This window comes from Equus przewalskii, chromosome 1, assembly GCF_037783145.1.
Source record: "Equus przewalskii isolate Varuska chromosome 1, EquPr2, whole genome shotgun sequence".
NCBI classification, from domain to species: Eukaryota; Metazoa; Chordata; class Mammalia; order Perissodactyla; family Equidae; genus Equus; species Equus przewalskii.
The window spans coordinates 29455550-29473895 of NC_091831.1; the positions used below are offsets into that span (position 1 = coordinate 29455550).

General features: G+C 48.5%; 1 protein-coding gene across 1 annotated transcript; it reads right to left on the minus strand.

The window, feature by feature from the left end:
- Positions 1-382: 382 nt before the first annotated feature.
- Positions 383-16050, minus strand: SCD (stearoyl-CoA desaturase). Its single transcript, XM_008537599.2, has 6 exons — positions 15012-16050; positions 14201-14483; positions 10438-10568; positions 8733-8938; positions 7022-7254; positions 383-4492 (listed from the first exon to the last, which is right to left on the minus strand). Exons 1-6 carry the CDS (start codon positions 15036-15038, stop codon positions 4293-4295), a joined length of 1080 nt encoding a protein of 359 aa, XP_008535821.1. The 5' UTR covers positions 15039-16050; the 3' UTR covers positions 383-4292.
- Positions 16051-18346: the final 2296 nt, after the last annotated feature.

Below are 18346 nucleotides of genomic sequence, written 5' to 3' on the forward strand. Positions count from 1 at the left end.
AGCCTTGGGGGCAAGGTAAAGAACTGCTTTCTCAGAGTGTTTCTCCTGCTGCTCTCTTCCTCTCAGGATCTCTCTTGTGGGTCCATGTGACCATGTGACATACAAGAGACCTGGCATCTCCCCAGGGCCAGGGTGCCAGCTGGTGTAAATGTTTGATTTAATGGCAGCAGACTCCTGGTTTCCTGCTGCCAAGGCTGAGTTTAACCTAAAGTTACCCTTAGGAAGGGCAGGGCGGGTCACTGGGGTATGAGTCAGGCATGGGAGCTTTGACTTCTTTTTCACTCTTAAAGGTAGAGGAACAGGTCATAGATAGGGTGGTGGACCAGAGAGATAAGTCCCAGGAGACTGAATCACAGCCAAAAAACTCCCAGACAGAGTGCAATCAGATTCACTTCACTTTTATTATGAACAAACACAATCTCAGATCAGTATAACTAGCTTCAGAGTTGATATTAATAGAAATTATTCCAAAATTATTCTTAGGTCACAAATAACTACTATCCCACATAAAAAGGGAAAAATCCCACCCAATCAAGGAAAAAGTATCCTGTGTAAGCTTCCGTGACAAAGAGTTTACACATTCTTGAATTTTGTCTGGCTGGTTATCCACCACTTATCCAATGGATTTCCTCAATCTCTCAGAGAGAACCATATAGATTAATGATAGCATCCAAGACACATGGTTCACGGTGGACACAAGCTCGTGGTGGATACTGCTTCTATAAAAATACTCAGGACTTAAGAGAATTCCTCTGCTGAAGAATCCCAAAATGCTTTATAAAAAGCATTAGTCATGCCTCAAAACTGCCCTTTGAGGTAGGTCAGTATTATTATTCCCATTTTAACAGAAGGAAAACCGAGGCACATTATAGTTAAGTGACTTGCCCAGGGTCACATAGCAAGTCAGTGGCACAGTGGTAGGAGAGGCCCTGGCCTTAACCACCCACGTAACATTGACATCTTGCTTTCTTTAACCTTTCATGCTGACCCATTTGAGCTACACTTACAGAGAATACACTCAGGATACTAGCAAACCAAGGAGAAAAAGATTCCACTTAAAATGCTACAACCAGTTTTTAATCTAAAAAATTATAAATCAAATACATTCAAATTATTTCCACCCTCAATCAAATGTGGGCACTTAATAAAAACAGCCCTAAGTTTCCAAAATGAAGCCCAGAAGAGACTCCAGCAAATAGCTATACTGATAATTCTCCAGCCAGGGCCCCGTTTCTACCACCCACTTCTGTAGGCTCTCAGGTGCAAAGGAGCTCCACAGAGGGAGCAAGAGCAGGCTCATAGGCAACACCAATTCGGAAAGATGAAAGGCACCCACATAAGTTGTCAGCATATCCACAAAGCAAGGACTGTTAGAAATTCTGACTTATCAGATCTGAGTTTCTGGATCATTAGTGTATCAATTGAATTTGGCTTTGGAATCTTGAAGAGTGTTCCCTACTCAGCAGACATGCCCCTACCTACACATCCACACAAACCCTGGGGCCCTCAGCCTGCCGACCCCATCCAGTGTAGGGTCATGGTATGGATCAGATCCATGGAAGACGATTAGAATAGAAAGATAAAGTCGTTTTTGCTCATAATTTATAAAGCAGGTATCTGATGACCTGTGGAATTAAAACTACCTGACAGGCATGTCCAAGGGGTAGGTACACAGGTCAACAGATCTAAACTACAGAGCTCTTCCACTGGATTCTTTTCTACTGAGAGCAACAGCTCAGAAGACAAGCATGCCTTTAGTGCAACCTAACCCCTGTAGCCTCTATTCAATTAATACAGGAAGAAAGGCCACCCCCCCTTCCACCACTGGGGCTCAACAGTGGACAGAGCATTTGGTATTGTGCATTTCCAGTCTGAATAGAGTAAAGCCAGGCTTCCACCCTGATGACTGAGGTACAGGGACAGGAGTGGTCCAAGGTTCTCAAAACACTGATGTTGTCTTTTTTCATACCTCTTCTACACTATTGTCTGCCCTAGGCTGTGTGGTAGGGAATGCTGGTTAGTTTACTAAACAGAGATGCTGTTCAGCAAAGTTCATGGCATCTCAGATCCTAAGTCACAGCCAAAGCTCTGCAGTGTACCCTGGCTCCAGGGAACGGGGCCTCCTTCCGCATGAGGCACTTTGGGACCTGCCTTTGCTTCTTGTGCTTCCCAGTAAAGACTTGGCTCCCTCCTACTTCTACAAGCATTGCACTGTCAGTTGGGAGCACTGACTCAGGCTGGGCAGGCTGAGTGAGTAAGCAGAGGGCATCCAGCATGCTCTCTAGTTCTGACTCAGGCAAAGGAGATCAAAAACAAATCTTTTGCTCTGTGGCCGGCTCAGCAGCACAACGCAAGCATTTGGCTTGGCTGTGCCTCACAAGTGAGAGCACCTGTGCCAGGGATGTTTCCAGTAGGCTTTGCCAGCCTTGTCTTGAGTCATCAGTGTGCCTGGGGAGCACAGGGGTGTAGGTGGAGAGACTCTGGAGGCCAAGTGAAAGTGGCAGCTAGCTCAACTTTATAAAGAGAAACAGTGGTTCAATGACCCTGAGCATTCTGTCTGCAGGAGAGGGAGTTGCCTGGACGATGGCAGTAGCCATCACTGCCTCTGAATACACACAAAGGAGGCTGCCTGTCCAGAGAAAGAAGAAAACACCAGGGAGGAGATAGAACCGGTAGGAGAAAATAGACAGATAGGGTAGAGCCAGGAATCAATAATCAGGGTAGTGAAGAGATTCCTACCTCACCCCCGCAGGCAGTCCTATACTTTAGACTAGATGCTAACAGAGAAGGAATGAGTGAAGGGGTTTGACACGGAGAAGGAGCCTTCTGGTTTTTACTCATTCCCAGCAGAAATTGGAATGAATGAACTTAACATCTAACTTGTTTGTGTAACCAGCTTCCATATTAGGACACCCAATAGCTTACTCAGTAACCTCTGAATCCCCTGGCAATGTGTTCTCAGAGCCCTTCTTTTGTAAAGTTATCTCTTAGGAACTGCCTACAGACCCTGTCCCTCAACCTCTCCATCTCCTGTCCAGCAGTGAGGGGAAAGTAAACAATCCATCTAATTCCTCCTCTTCCTCAAGCACCTCCTTTTCAGAGGGAAATACTCTAAGTGAAATATTTTAATATTCCAAGCAAAGTATATATGTATATATATTTTTAAATTTGACACAACTCCACCTCCTAAAATCCTTCCTTTTTTGGAAGGCAGCTATGCTCACCACTCTTCCCACCAAGGCATTCCTTTTTTGGATGTCTGGAAATGCTGCAGCCATCTTATTGCTATGACAGCAGCTGACCAATATCCTGAAGATGGCAGAGCAGAAAGATGAAAGAATTTTGATGATTCTGCGAGCTGCTAGATTCACCAATTCTGGAAACACCAACCTCAAGACTTCTTGTTATAGGAAATAAGAAATCTTCCTGTTATTAAAGGAAAAAAAAAAAAAATCCTTCCCCACCAGAGAGCACTTTTCCTACAAACTAAATGCTTCCTCTTTATCCCCAGCCTAAGCTATATTGGGACATTGAGATTTGCTTTTGTGTTCTACCATTGCCAAGCTCCACGGCCATTCCCTACGCAGAGTCAGGAGAGAAAGGAAGCATGCTGTGCGGTGGGGCCTGAAGTCCTCAATAGGCAGGCAGCTGTGTGTCTGATCACAGCAGGAGCTTCTTGCCTTGTTTCCCACCTCACCCCATCCTTACTTAATAATACCATGCATGCTAACTCTCTCCCCTGACAATTTACCTGCCTTAGAAGCTTCGTGCCAAATAAAGTTATTTCTCCATTCCATCTAGCAAAAGCCTGGGCTGAAGATAATTAATAGGGGCCTTCCCAGAAGATTTTGTCGTATCTCTAGCTTGAGCCACCTACCTTGATGCTCAGGACAGCTCAAGGAAAGAGTTATCTGGGGCAAAGACCACTAGTTTTGGACTATAAAAAGGTAATCTAAGCTTTGGAAGCTGGATACCCACCAACGACTGGCCAGCTGCTTGCTTGGGAGGCACCAAGCGGGGAAGAGAAAGGAAGATGATAGGAACAAAGCAAAGAGAAGAACGATGGGGCTGGAAGAAAGAGAAGATACAAGAAGAAATAAGAATATCAGCTTAGCATCACAAAGGCAGGGTTGTTGGCTTTCAATACTTTTGCATTTTAAAAGAATACTGTACTGGAATGGGTTAACGTCATCACCTTTAGCATCCTGGTAGCATTATTCAGTAGTTAATAAACAGAACATTAAACCTCTGCCCAGCTGGCTCTTGGAAAAGGAACCTAACGGACCCAAAACTCAGCCACTCTTGTAGGTTTCATCTCCAGTTCTTTTAATCTTGGCCAAGATGGCAGCCTTGGATACTTTCTTCCGGTCATAAGCCAAACCGAGGACAGCCATGCAATCGATGAAGAATGTGGTAAAGTTGATGTGCCAGCGGTACTCACTGGCAGAGTAGTCATAGGGAAAGGAGTGGTGGTAGTTGTGGAAGCCCTCACCTAGAATAAAAGCAAGAAGAAAAGTTACGGTGCTACACTGTGGATTGCTGTCTTCCTGATCTTGGCACGTCAGTTACCTTAGCAAAGTACTTTAAACTTAGTAAAAACCTGCTGTTGTTGAATGAATCCAGTCTCTTCTACTCTGAACCAAATAGATTTCCCAAGAGGCATCTTAAGAAACAATCTGGAAGACCCTGGTCACCCATGGCTCTCTGGGGGCCTTTGTGGGAGGACTGCAGTTTCTCTCAGAGGATGACTAGAGAGAAAGAGCTACGTCTGGGAATGGATTTCAGGTTGGAAAACTCTGGAACTTTAATAAATATTGATCTGAGACCCTAAAGGCTCTGTGTGTATGTGTGCTTGCATCAGTTAGGGTGGGGAGAGGAGAGTCCAGAATGAAGAACTTTTGCTGTGTTTCTTATGAAGGTGAGCGAAGGAGTACACTTTTCCCCACTGCACTGGTACTGTCTTCTGAGGGTGGAAGGTACCAAGAGAACTGGGCAGCAACAGCCAGCAGTCAGAAGAATGGAGGCCCAGCCCAGGGCCTGAGTTCCTCAGCCACTGCTGGTTCAGTGTGGACTGCTCTGGCTTCAAATTCCTCGAGCTTGGACCCTGGTGTGGGGGGTGATGCTGATAAAACAGAAGCTCTCTGAGGGAAAAGGAATCAAAATGCTTAGATATTCCCTCTAACCTCTGAGATGAGCAGTTCACTTTGCTGGATAGAGGAAAGACCAAGAAACTTTGGATTCAGGATAATTTCTATAATGGGTAAAGCTCTGTCAGCTCCACAGACAGAGTTCTCCAACCCTTGGCAGAACTCATCTTTCTGAACTGCATTCAACAACAACCATCCTGACCCTTATGAGGCTGGGGAAAGTCGGGTAAAGAACAGCTAATAAAAGAGTGCGCTGAAATACAGGGCCAGTGGTGCAATGGATCATGCATCTGACTATGGGTCAGAAGAGTGCGTTGAGCCCTTTGAAGATAAAAGAACCCTAGTAGAGTAGTAATGATATTAATAACAAGCAAGTGAAGGGAGTCCTGCAAACTAAATGACACCATCCAGAGCACCGCAAAGTATGTCCTCTCTCTGCCGACACCTGATTATCCAATGTGAATTGAGTAGGAGGATGGCATATCCCCAAGGCGAAAGGTACTGACAGAGGATTGCTAATTTCCATAAGTGGCTTTTCTCTGTACAAGTACTACGCTTATCAGATTTAAAACAGAATCAGATACACACATAGCCAAGAGAGAAAAGAAGAGGAGGAAGGTGAATGGGTAGAAGGACAAGACGTTGCAACCAGGGCGAGATAACAGCTCTAGAAAGGCTCAAGGGAGGAGATCAGCTCCGGCAGACAGAAGATGAGCATGTGACTGTGGGGGAGGTAATTCAAGAAGAAAAAGATTAGAATGGCTGGGGAGAGAGCTGCAGGAGAACAAAGGGTGAGGTGAGAAGGGAGCGGAGCAGCCAGGAAGGAGAAATGACTGAAACACAGTCAAACATTGGCAGCCACTCTGAACTGATGGTCACAAACAGGCTGGAGCTGGGAAGCCCACTATAGATCCATTGGCAGGAACAAGACAAATCTCATTCCAGAAATTTCCATTTCTATGAAAATCTCAGACTTCTACAGCCTAGGTGATTTGTTTCAAACATGGTTCAGAGTAAGAACGTGCACAGTGGTAGAAGGTGCCTGAAAGGAGGGGGAGACGCGTGAAAGTTAAGAGATGGGAAAATTGCCTTTAGTACAGATAGCAAAGATGGTCAGGGTTGAGAATATAAAGGAAGATTTTAACGAGAAAAAAGTGAGTGTTAGGTCATGGTGCGCAGAAATATGTGGAGCGGTGAGGCTGCCTGCATGTACTGCATGAGCGATAGCACTGCTCGCTGGTGAGGAAGAAGATGCCACTGCGTCTGCTTAAGGAAAACTAATTCCAGATCTTCATCAAAGTCTACAGTTAGTTGAAGAGTGACAAAAAAAAAAAAGAGTCAGATGGTAGAACCCTGTTGTCTTAGACTCTGCCTGTTGGGACCAGAAAGAGAGAGAGAAATAAATTTGGAAATAATCAGTGTTAGATCAGTGAGCAGGTACTTGGAACGAAAGTGTTTTATTGGGGGTTCCCTGAGCCACATTAGGAGTGCGGGTGTTCCTCACACAGAATAGAGGTGGAAGAGAGAAAAACAGGAGACAAAAAACAAGAGTGGTAGGTGGTAGTAAAGGGCCACCAACAGTTGCTTTGATGTCCTTCCTATTGGCATCACCAAGCAATAAGGCTTGGCGTACAACTCAAGTATGGCCCATCTGAATATAGTGAGGAGATAAAGGCATTGCTAGTTTTCACCCTTCCGTTTTTACGTAATACTTGTTGCCTGACTCTCAAAGATTTTCTTATATTGCCCCTTAGTTTTAGAGTGGGAACAGATAGAGGTCATAAAAACAGGTTAATCTGGTTTTTCTGGCTGCTAGCTTAATACCCTAACCAGCAGACCACTAGATGTGGTCTTGCTGTGGACTGCTGACTTACCCACAGCTCCCAGTGAAACCAGGATATTCTCTCGGGGGTTAATGGTCTTGTCGTAAGGACGATATCCGTAGAGGTGGGCAGCACTGTTCACCAGCCAAGTGACATTGAGCACAAGAGCGTAACGCAACAAAGTGGCGACAAATAAGCTGTGTGGAAAAGTTTCACCCCAGAAATACCAGGGCACAAGTGTGGGCAGGATGAAGCACAGCAACACGACACCGGGTTTGTAGTACCTGCACGGAGAGACGACAGGCTGAAGTCAACGGAGAGGGCTTTCAGAACTACCTGATTTTCCGCCATCACAGGGTTGGGCTGTCTTTTTCCTTCTACAATGAGTACAGTGTGGTAGACAGCAGAGCAAGAGGGATTGGGATGGGAAATCTTTTGAGAATGTAGTATTATTATCTCACTTTTTAGTTGAGATCATGAGGGGTGAAATGACTTTTCTAGGATCATACCACGAGGAACGGGTGGAGCAAGGATTGGACTGCTTGTCTCCTGACTCTAAACCCATCGCTCTTTTTTACTATAGCATCATACCCTCTTGGTAAGACAGACGAGGTCCAAATTACAAAATAATAACTGAGTTGTCCTTCCCAGGCTGTTATTCCATTCTGCCTCCGGGCTCCATTCTCTTTCCCGCCAGTGCTCTTTGCAGAATTGATGTTTAGGGTCTTGCCTCCATGTCCTGCCAGCCACCGTCTAATCCTTCCTCTTCTTCCTCAGAGGTACGGGGCCTTGAAGCCTGCAGGTCTCCATCTCTCTGGAGGCCCTATCCCGTCCTTCATTCTCCCAAACGTAGACCAGGCCAATGTCTTTCTAAGGAAACTGATTTCCTACATCCCTTCAGCGGTCAAGTCTTATACTCTTATCTCATTGGTTTTCCCTGCATCCAACTCCTTTCCCTTCTCGCCACTGCTTTCCTAGCATGGAGTCTCATTACTTCCCAACTTGTGGCCCTGCCTCTCATCTCTTTGGATGATGGTTTCTTTCACCTGTTCTGAGAACGACCTTTTAAAGCACACCTCTGACTATGCCACATTCCTGCTCAAAAAACTTTCAATGTTTCCTATTGCCTATCGAATTAAATCCTAAGACTGCTTTTAAGACTCCACAAGAATGGCATCAATCTCTGTTTCTTGTCTTACTGCCCACCACACCCTATACTTCAAGCAAAAGTACTCTGCTCCTAGGACGTGCTTCATGCTTTAGCTCATTCTCTTCTTTCTGTTTGCACAGTCCCTCCCCACACACACCTGTGAAAATCTCCATCCATCAGTGGATTCCAAAGCTTCTTTCTTCATAAGTCCTTCCTTGATGTTCCCCACTATGCAATCTCCCTCCCCATTGTGCCTCTCATTGGCACAGAAAATATTTTGCCTTGTATCATAGTTATTCAGATACTTGGCTTTTCCCTCCACCCAACAGGCTACAAACTATTGAAGGTAAGGACTATGACACATTCATCTTTGTATCCATGACTGTCTTAGGTCAATAAACATTTGTTGAATTTAATTGGTTTAATTAAAGATAGCTCAGAGAGAAAGAAAGAGCAATAGTCTATGGCTATGGGCTGTTAAAAATTAAGGTTTTAAATTATGATTTTGAACACGCAAACCCAGTAAGTTCTCAGCTTATGTTTCTAAGTCCCAGGAGAATAAAGGGGGCTCCCCAGACCCCAAGTGCCCAGCTCCATCATCACTTCACTCACCTCCTCTGGAACATCACCAGCTTCTCGGCTTTTAGGTCAGATAACTCTAGCAAAGCACCTTTCTCTTTGACTGCTGGGTGTTTGCGCACAAGCAGCCAACCCACGTGAGAGAAGAAAAAGCCACGTCGGGCATTGTGGGGATCAGCATCTGTTTCTGAAAACTTGTGGTGGACACGGTGATCTCGGGCCCATTCAAAAATGTCATTCTGGAGGGAGAGAGAAAGGAAATGGAGGCTTGAGGAGACACCCTCTTAAGGGAATTCCAATGGATAGGTAGCTTCAAGCGTCCAGGACTCTCAGCCCAACCTCACAAAACACTCAGGAGCCAGGGCTCCAAAGGAGGAGTCAGGGAGTTGCCTCCTCTCCCCTCAACGTGCCACCGAAGCTTAAGTGGGAAAGCAACTTAAAGTCCCAGGACCACATGAAGGCTTCCTCTTGAAGGTTATATGGTGGACAGAATAGAAGCAGATCACACAGAGCTCAGATAGTTTTATTAGGAAAGAACATTTCAATTCTTCAAGTAAGAAATGCTGGAAAAGGTCCTCATGGGATGCCTAACCCCTGGGCATGGAGAACATGAGGCAGGCAGCTTTGTGTCCTAGGGTCCTAGTTGTGGATGAAGCTGCAGGGAGCTCCATTCCAATGCCTCAGTAAAAGACACACAACTCAAGGCCAGGCATATAAAGCATGATCTTGACCACATTTCCAAATGACCTCTGGGTTCCTCTGGGACCCATTCCATCCCTTAAAGGACATGCCAATATCTTTTCTTTCCCTTTGGCCCACAGGGACATCAGGAGGCTTTAAGGTATAAAGTACTACGACACAGATGATATGCAACTGTGGGAAGTACCTGGGATCGTGCCATGAAAATGGAGACCAGTTTGGTTTTCTTCTTTTTGCTTCCTGCTCCAAGCTAAGCCCCACCCCAAATGCTATCCTTTGCTCATTGCTACCACTTAACTATGAATTCTTTTTCTCCAATTCCCTTCATTCTATCTCTGCTATAAACTTTCTGCCTCAACAAACCTCAGTACTTGACTTAGCCAGTCTGGCAGCCCAATATAGGACCCCAGTGTTGGTCTACTTAACCTCTCAGTGACATAATTTCTTCATCTTAAAATGGGGGAAATCATAGTACCTACCTCCTAAGACCTCCTAAGACTCTCCTGAGGAATTAGGGAGGTACTCTGTGTCAAGTGCTTAGAACAGTGCCTGGCACATAGTCAGCACCATAAAAGTGTTTGCTCTTATTACCTGAAAGCAGCAGAGTTCATGAATCTGTGAAACATCAGCTTCAATCCCACTGTGGTCGAGTCCTAAGATATTCACCCAAAATAGTGAATTTATTGTCCATTGTCTGCCTAGGAAACCAAGGGCAGTTCCTGGCTTATGCACTGTGGCCCCTTATGATGAAAGACCAAAACAGCCAGACTGTATGATAACAGAGGGACCTTAGGAGCAAAATAATCCTCTACACGGAAAGCATTTCCTATTTATCTCCTATTTCCCTTTTCCAGTGACTCAGAAGTCTCCTCATGCTTTGTGGACTTAAGCCCTGAGCCCGCACTTGAAGTGACCATAGCGGGAGGGGACAGTAAAATGGCCGTCCAGGTATTGCTGCTCTGCAGGCGCTGATCCCCATTCTGCCCCCGGATCATCGATAGAGTGGAGAAAAAAGAGCTGAGCAGAGCTGGCTTCTTACCTGGAAGGCCATCGTGTTGGCAATGATCAGGAAGAGACGCAGGGGCAGCCGAGCTTTGTAAGTCCGGTGGCTCCACAGGCGATGCGCTCCTGCCGTTACGCCAAGGGCACTGGTGAAATAGTAGAAAGCCACTGCCAGGAGAAGACAGGCGGGGGAGTCACTAATCTGGGAAAGTGTTCACGTGACGTTCTCTAGTCTGCGTTCTTTAGGCTTCAGGGGAGGGTCTGCTTTACCCTGAACTCCAGGGATACCCTGGTCTCTTAGGCCTCTTCGATTTTACCACTTGAAAAAGACCATTGCCTCTCATCCTCTCCATCTAGGAGCTGAAATAAGCTAAGGAGAGCCAGGAGCTTCAGAAAGGTAGGCTGCGGTAGAGGGCTCTCACCACCCAGCCAGTTGTCGTTCCTGATTGTGAGGGACGTTACTCCAGGTCCCACCTTCTCGGACCGTCAGCTAACCATCCACAAGGTTTTAAGGACCACAGACTACTCCTGCAGAGCTCAGCACCCATAAGCAAGGGTGGTAGTCAAATATTTAACAGCCAGGCTGTCATTGGGCACTGACCAGTTCAAAGAGCCTTAGGCTCTAGGAAATACTCCGTGGGGCTTGGAACTGTGGCTTTTTTCCAACTGGTACAAAAGCATTTCAATATTTTAACAGGCAGTGTGGCCATATCAAGGGAAAATTCGCCCTGTACCTAAGACCTAACTATACAATGTCTTCAGCTTTGACAAGTTCCTGTGTCCCTCCTTTCCACGTCCCTGTCAGCCCATACTCCCTCCGGCAAGGCTAATTCTAGACAATGGCGGGATGTGCTCAGACCCATCGGTGGAACACCCTGACATGTCCTGCCTTGCCTTCCTGGAAGCCCTCAGGCTCAGGAGGTGCCAGATCTAATCTCTAACCGGGAAGTGGGCTGAGGAGCCGGCTCCTCGTCCTCTATTCAGCAGCTCTAGGAGGCCGGGCTGAGGCCTTGGTAAAGCGGTGACTGTTGACAATGTTTCAATCCTAGGGAAACAGCTAGAAACAAAGGATCCTCAGTGGCCACAGAACTTAGTTGCAGTTGGAGGCACTACACATTGTAACAAATTGTCCTGTGTTCTTCTCCAGCCATAGACACCAGTTTCCTAACAGCCCCCTCCTCTGCCTACCCTGTCTTCCTCTTCCCTATCCTCTTCCTCTAAGGATCCCGAGGAGAGCCATGTGGCCAGAGTCTGTTCCAATGAGAGTTCTATCCGTAGTGCCTCTGCACTGTGATTACGGCTCAGGTGACTTACTGGCCTCAAGTCATGTGGTGACATCTTCCCAGATGCAGTATCTGTCCATATCTGCACCTGGAAACATGACAGTTGAGCCATAGCCCATCAATCACCAGGAAGGAAGAAAAATGGCTTTGGGCATGAAAGCAGAAGCTCTCAGCTCAGAACCAAGGAAGCTCCTGAGGTTGTTTCATGCCACAGATGTCTCTGGCAAGGGGACTCAGAAAGCACACAATATTCTAGTGTTAACAGGGAATTGCGCAAAGAACCCAGGCACTCTGATGCCTTTTTCTATCAGCTCTTCCAAGTCTGTCACATGGGAGGCCTTCTGTCAGTTGGAGATTCATTCTCTATTAATGTCCAAATTGATGGGTAAGAAAATCTCATCGCTGTGGCCCTAAGAGACTTGAGAAGTTTTGTCCCCTGGCTCTCAGTGGTGCCAGAGATCTCTCTTCAACCTTCCCCTAAGGGCTCTTCTGAGAGGCTCTCAAAATTGCTCAGAGGCATGAGAAATGCTGGAATCACAACCAGTTGCTAACTTAACACTGTCCTTAGGAATAAAACAGGAAAAGGTGAAGCTAAGCTCCTAAACCCTGAAGGTGGAGCCTCTGATCCTCCCCCCACCTGTCTTGTTCCTTAAGACAGAGGAGTTCTGATAACCCCATATCAAGCTGATCATTCGGTCAGCTAAGCCATCCACCACAGGGCCTGGGGACAGGAGTAAAACAAGTCACCATCCAGTCTCTGGGTGCCTTGTTTCTCTGTCCAAAGGCACAGCACACACCCATGGGCAGGACATCAAAAAGGTATGGGTGAGCCTCGGTTTGGGGATAGCATTCTGCCCCTGCACTAGCAGCCAAGGGTGAGGAGCAAGCAGCCGCCGCCTGGCCAAACTCCACGCTTCACGAGGCCTACAGGGAGTACTGAGGCTGGGGGGGAGGGGGCCACTCGCAGGTGACAAAACTACCCATGACACTCGTCTATTTGGGAGAAGGGCTGGAGAGAGGAGCCCACAGCCTCCCTGGGGAATCCTTATCCCCGCTCTGGATTCTGCATGATGCAGCTGAGTTTTTGCTGGGTTCTCAGACGGGTGAGAGAACAGAGGAACTGACTTCCTGCACCTGGCTGCCCACAGCAACGACACACATGTAACCTAATGAGCACTAACTTTGTTGTAATCCTGAAAAAGTCCTGTTGTCCTCAGTTTGTACCAGGAAAAAATTGAGATCACAAGAGAGGAGGTCCACCCAGTTGCGTTTCTCCGTCTGTGGCACCAAAGGGATTTCCGAAGACAAAGCTCCAGGCACCAGATCCCACCACCTTTAGACCAAAGAGGTTCAGGGGGAATCAGCTAGAACTTGGCCTACCAGCTCTTCTTCATAACTACCCTCCAAGAGTGTAGCTGTCAGCACGCACCCCACACCTGAGACTGCTCTGAAAACCCTAAAGTTGTTTTCTGGAGAGGGAGTTCTGGCTCATCACCCTCAGAGTGGCAATGTGGGGCCCCTGGGGCTTTAGAGCTCCCTGTTCCCCCCTTCCCAAGCCAGGATTATGGTGGCAGAGGTGCAAATGCCTGCAAAGCGCATGTGTGTATCCAGGGGGCAGGGCCCTGCTATCAGCCCATACCCATGGATCCCTGAAAGAGCTGAGCTAAGGGCAGGCCAGGGACAAACTGGGGACTCTCTCCTTCACTGCAGCAGCTTCAAGCCCACGGCTGTTCAGGTCTCTCTTTTCTGGCCTGGCCTGGCTGTCCCTGGCAAGTAGGGACTTCTTGGCATCAGGAGAGAAGAGCTGGAGCAGGCTAGATGTGGAGTGAGACATGAAACATTTCTTCAACCATATTTCATTCTAAGGACATTTCATTGAGTGGCATGTACAGTTCCCTGGAGACCTACGTGGGGTCATAGGGTAGTACATCTGTGTAACTTTGGTTGTCCAGGAGCCTTCATCATTCTGTACAATAAGGGAGCCAAGGGTCAGGGCAGAATAATTTTGTGGATAAGCATCTCTCCATTCCTCCCTCTTCCACCAACTCTCTTCCGGAGCAGTTTCTCCAGCGAACCCACGACTGTGCTCAGCATGTCCCCCCTAAGCCACTGGTCTAGTCCCATGATCCCATGACTCCCAGGTAAGAGTCTTGATTCCCTGGGGGCTAGCAGGGCTGGGACAAGCTGACAAGCAAATGACTTGAAACAGAAAATCTCTTTCAGGCAACGCTGGCTCTCTGACACAGGTCTACTCACTTCAAAGCCCAGAGCACATGGTTTCAGGGCTCCTTCCTCAACACCCAGATTAAAGGACCCTCAGAATTGACAGTCCTGCATCCCAATCCCCGCAGGCTGTGTTCCCAGCCCACTCAGCCTCTCAGGCCATGGCAGAGGAATGGCTAAGAAAACTTGGGCCCGGAGGGGCTCGTGGGTGCCTCTGCTCTATGTAAGATGCTACCTTATTAAAAGAGCGGAAGACCTGGGCTACTGGGTGAGGAGGACAAGGGGACCTCTTACCCCAGAGGTAGGTGTAGATCTTGCAGCTGGGGAACAGTAGGATCCCATACAGGGCTCCCACGTGTAGCAGAGACATAAGGATGATGTTTCTCCAAACATACTGAAACTTGGGCTTTGGGCCCTCCTTATCCCGGTAGCTCGGGTCATAGAGGTCTTCTTTCATTTCAGGGCGGATGTCTTCTTCCAAGTATGGGGAAGTCTTCTCCAACTTGCCTCCTCCATTCTGCAGGACCCTGGAGGGAGGCGCTGTGATGGTGGTGGTGGTAGTGTAGGAGCTAGAGATCTGGGGGGGAGAGGAAGCGGGAGTGAGGAGAGAGGAGGCTGGAGAGGACACGTGGAGATAGCAGGGGCCACTTCACTCCCCACTGAAGCTGGGGGAAGGGTGGAGTATGGGCAAAGACCCTGCCCGAATACCCAGGCTACCTGGGGGCTGTCTACCCCAGACGGCAGAGAGAGAAGTTCCCAGGAACTGTGCAGATAGACTGGGGAGGCCGGGGAAACCTCAAGGTGACGGAACAACGGGAAGAAGGAGTAAAACACTGGCACCCTTACCACCACACAAAGCAAAACCCACATGCACACATCAAGGTCTTGGCACGACCAGATTTTTCCTTAAAGCTTAAGAAACAAAAGTTGGGGAACCCAGTCCCCAAATTAAAATCCACATTCCCAACAAACGGAAGGCAGTACAACTCGCAAAACACGGCTATGTCCTCCGCGGTGCTCTCAACTCTCTCCCGCACCGAGTCATCGCGAAGCCCAGCCAGAGCCGGCGAGACCGCGGTCTGGGGGCCATTGCTGGGACGCTCACCTCCTCTTGCAGCAAATGGGCCGGCATCTGGGCTCTCTGAAGCTGGGATCACTTTCCCAGCGCTGAGGCTGCGGAGCAGAGTTCGGGACAGCCCGGACACAGGGAAGACTTCGGTCCCCAAGCCCGCTTTTGCGCGGGGATCCGCGGCGCTGCGGTCGGAAGCTTCCCTCGCGGTGTGCGCTGGATCTGTGTCCAGACCCGACCCGCTGTGAGGGATCTTCGCAGGCTGGGAATTTAAATACTAGAGCTGGAGTGGGTGACTGTGTCACGTATTTCCTCAGACCCCTTTTATCCGCTGCCAACAAGGGGCAAAGTGCGCGGAGTTGGCTCGCCGTGGTGCCCCCGCAAGGGAGGGAGAGGGGAGGGGACAGAGAGGCGAGGCGTGCTGGAGCCGGAGACGCAAAAACTGGATGCTGCAGACACACCGCGGCTCCCCTGCCCCTGCCCCTGCCTCTGGGGAAATGCTAATGGGCTTCTGTAGACTCTGGCGCGTCATTGGCCAAAGGGAATTTGGTGCCACCTCGTCCTGCCGTTACCATTGGCTCGGCGCAATCTGCTGTTCCCTCTGCCGCGAGCTCCTCGCTCCCCCTCCCTTCCCTCTCTCCCGCTCGGCTTCTCTTCCACCGGACGCTGGGCCTGTGCCCGGCACTCTGCGGCCTCGGAGGTGCTCGGGATCTGTCTCTCCGGAAGAGGGAGAGGACTCGGGCCGGGAATGGAGGCTGGGTCCCAGCCCAGGACTGGTCTCGGCACTTTGCGAATGGATGGGCACTGGGGAAGTTTCACAGGAAACCGTGGGGAAGCCACGGGGGCGATCACTAAGCACGACTCGGTCCTGCCTCCCCGTTCCCAGAGACGCGTGGGAGGGGAGTCGTGCCTTCAAACCCGGGGTCGGGAACAAAGGGGCCTGATGAAGCCCCGCCTCCGTCCCCGGCGAGCGCGGGGGGCTTGGTCCCCTGCGGAACAATGGCTCTGCCTCGCCCACAGCTGCGCGGCGCTAACCTGAGCCCGCTGAACTCGCTGGGCCTCCCGGCGGGCGGTCGCGCACACGCACGTAGATCCTCCTATGTGTGGTCCTGCACGCGCGCACGATGTTCAGCCGCTGGGCTCGCCCAGCGCGCGACGTTCACTGCCAGGCGCCACTGGGTGATCCCATGCCTATGCCCACTCCTCCAGAATGTGTGAGGGATGTTTTGGATATTCTTCAGATTGTCAGGTTGTAATTTTGGAATCTCCTTCATGGAAAAATGCAGGAAGCACAGACATGTGCTTTCACCCAGAGGCAGGAGAAAGGATTGTACGTGGAACAAGAATAGCTAAGAAGCATTGAATTTATTACTGCAAGCCATTTCACAGGAATCATTTGTTTTATCCTTCCCGTGATCCTATGAAATAGGTAGTCCATTATTCCCTTTTAAAGGTGAGGCAAGTGAGATATGGAGAAATTAAAAAACTTGACTGGTCACGCAGCCAGTAAGTGGCAGAGCTACAAGTTGAGCCCAGAAATGTGATGCTAGAGCCCAAACTCTTAACCCTGCTCAGAACCAGGCATCCTCGACGTGCTCCGACCTCACCGACCTGTCTCTAATGCCCCCTGCTTTTCTGGGCCTGTGGGAGCCTCACCATGAGAGTAAGCTTGAAACCAGGCAGGCTATGCTTCCTCCCAGCCTCCTTCCACGTCTTTGCCTCCTCAAATACCATCCCAGGAACCTTCCTCTGGGAAGAGGAGAAGATAGAAACTTCTGTACCAACGATCAGCTTCTCAGGAAGGCAGGCACCTGGGATCGCCTGGGTGGAGGACTACGGAGCTCCCTTGTTGGCCACTGGTCTCAGGGTCAGTCCAACCCCCTGGCCAGTCACCAGGCACTTCCATTCCAGTCCTGGCTCCCTGTCCAGTGCAAAAATTTGGAATGGGACTAGATGTTTTCAGATATGGACAACTTGTCTCGTCATGGCTCAGAGGTGTCCTGCATGTGGAAGAGAAGTCTGCCCATGCTGCCACTCTTCAGGGTCTCTCTACAATGTCGGATTTGCTTAATTCCTCTACCAACTGCGAGCTTACTCTTCAAGGGGGAAGATTCAGAGTTCCTTTTGGGGTGTGCCCTTAATTGTGATCAAAGGTAGCTCTACCACAGAGACCAGCTTTCTTTCTCTGTAACTGCCTAAGTATATTTGACCTTGTTTCCTCCAGATCCTGGACTTCATCAGGGAGCAATCTGAAAAATCAGGGTCCCCTGGAGACTGCCTTCCCCCTCACTATTACTGCTGGTATTACTTAGTGCTGGCCAGGTGCTAGATCATTCATTTTTCTGCCGGAGAAAGGAGAGGGTTGCCAAGACAAAAATGTAGAGCTGGAGTATTTTATTTTTCTCTAAAGACAAGATGCTACCCTGTGGAGGAATATTTGGGAATTTAGGGAAGGTCTGGATTAGGGAGAAAGTTTTAGGGAGAAATGATCAGAGCTCATCTTGTTGTTGATAACTACATAGAAAAGTGACTGGTTCCCTAGCTTGGGCTTCCTCCCTGAAATTCGTCCAGGGTGTGTCACGTGGCTATGAGAGTGTCACCCACTACATTAAAACTCTCAGTAGTTTTCTACTGCCCACAAAACATGGCTGCATGATAGGAGTAATATTATGGGGAAAGCAGGAGCTTTGGTATCAAGAAGTATTAGGTCTTGGGGCCGGACCCCTGATATAGTGGCTGAGTTTGGGCACACTCTGCTTCAGTGGCCTGGGTTTGCAGGTCTGGATCCTGGTCTCAGACCTACACCGCTCATCAGCTGTGCTGTGGCAGAAAATCACATATAAAGTGGAGGAAAGATTGGCAGAAGTTAGCTCAGGGCTAATCTTCCTCAGCAAAAAAAAGAGAAAAAACACCAAAAAACAAACACTTATTAGGTCAGTGGCAAATGAGAAGTTATAAATAAGTATGTGATCAATATTTGTATACAATGGAATTTATCTATTGATTTAAATCATTGATATTTTAGCATGTAAGAGGAAAGTACACAGTATGCTTAGAAGATGGAGATTGGAGCTATAAACCCTCCTCTAAGAAAAGGGGCACAAGATACCATCACAGTTTTTAAACTTCATTCTGATTCTTCAACTCAAGAGAGTGAGAAGAAACAGACTCCCTTTAGCCACTTCAGGTAATAAGGTGTCAATAGCAAGAAGTCACAGAACACAGTTTCCCTGTTCCCTCAGTCCTTCTCAGGTGTTCCTGAATCTGGTTGTGATAGGCAAGGAATTGTTCATATTCAGCACAGGGTCAAGAAAGCAAATCTGTGCTTGGAAAGGCTCTGGTTTACCCCCATTTCACTGGGTGTCCTGGTA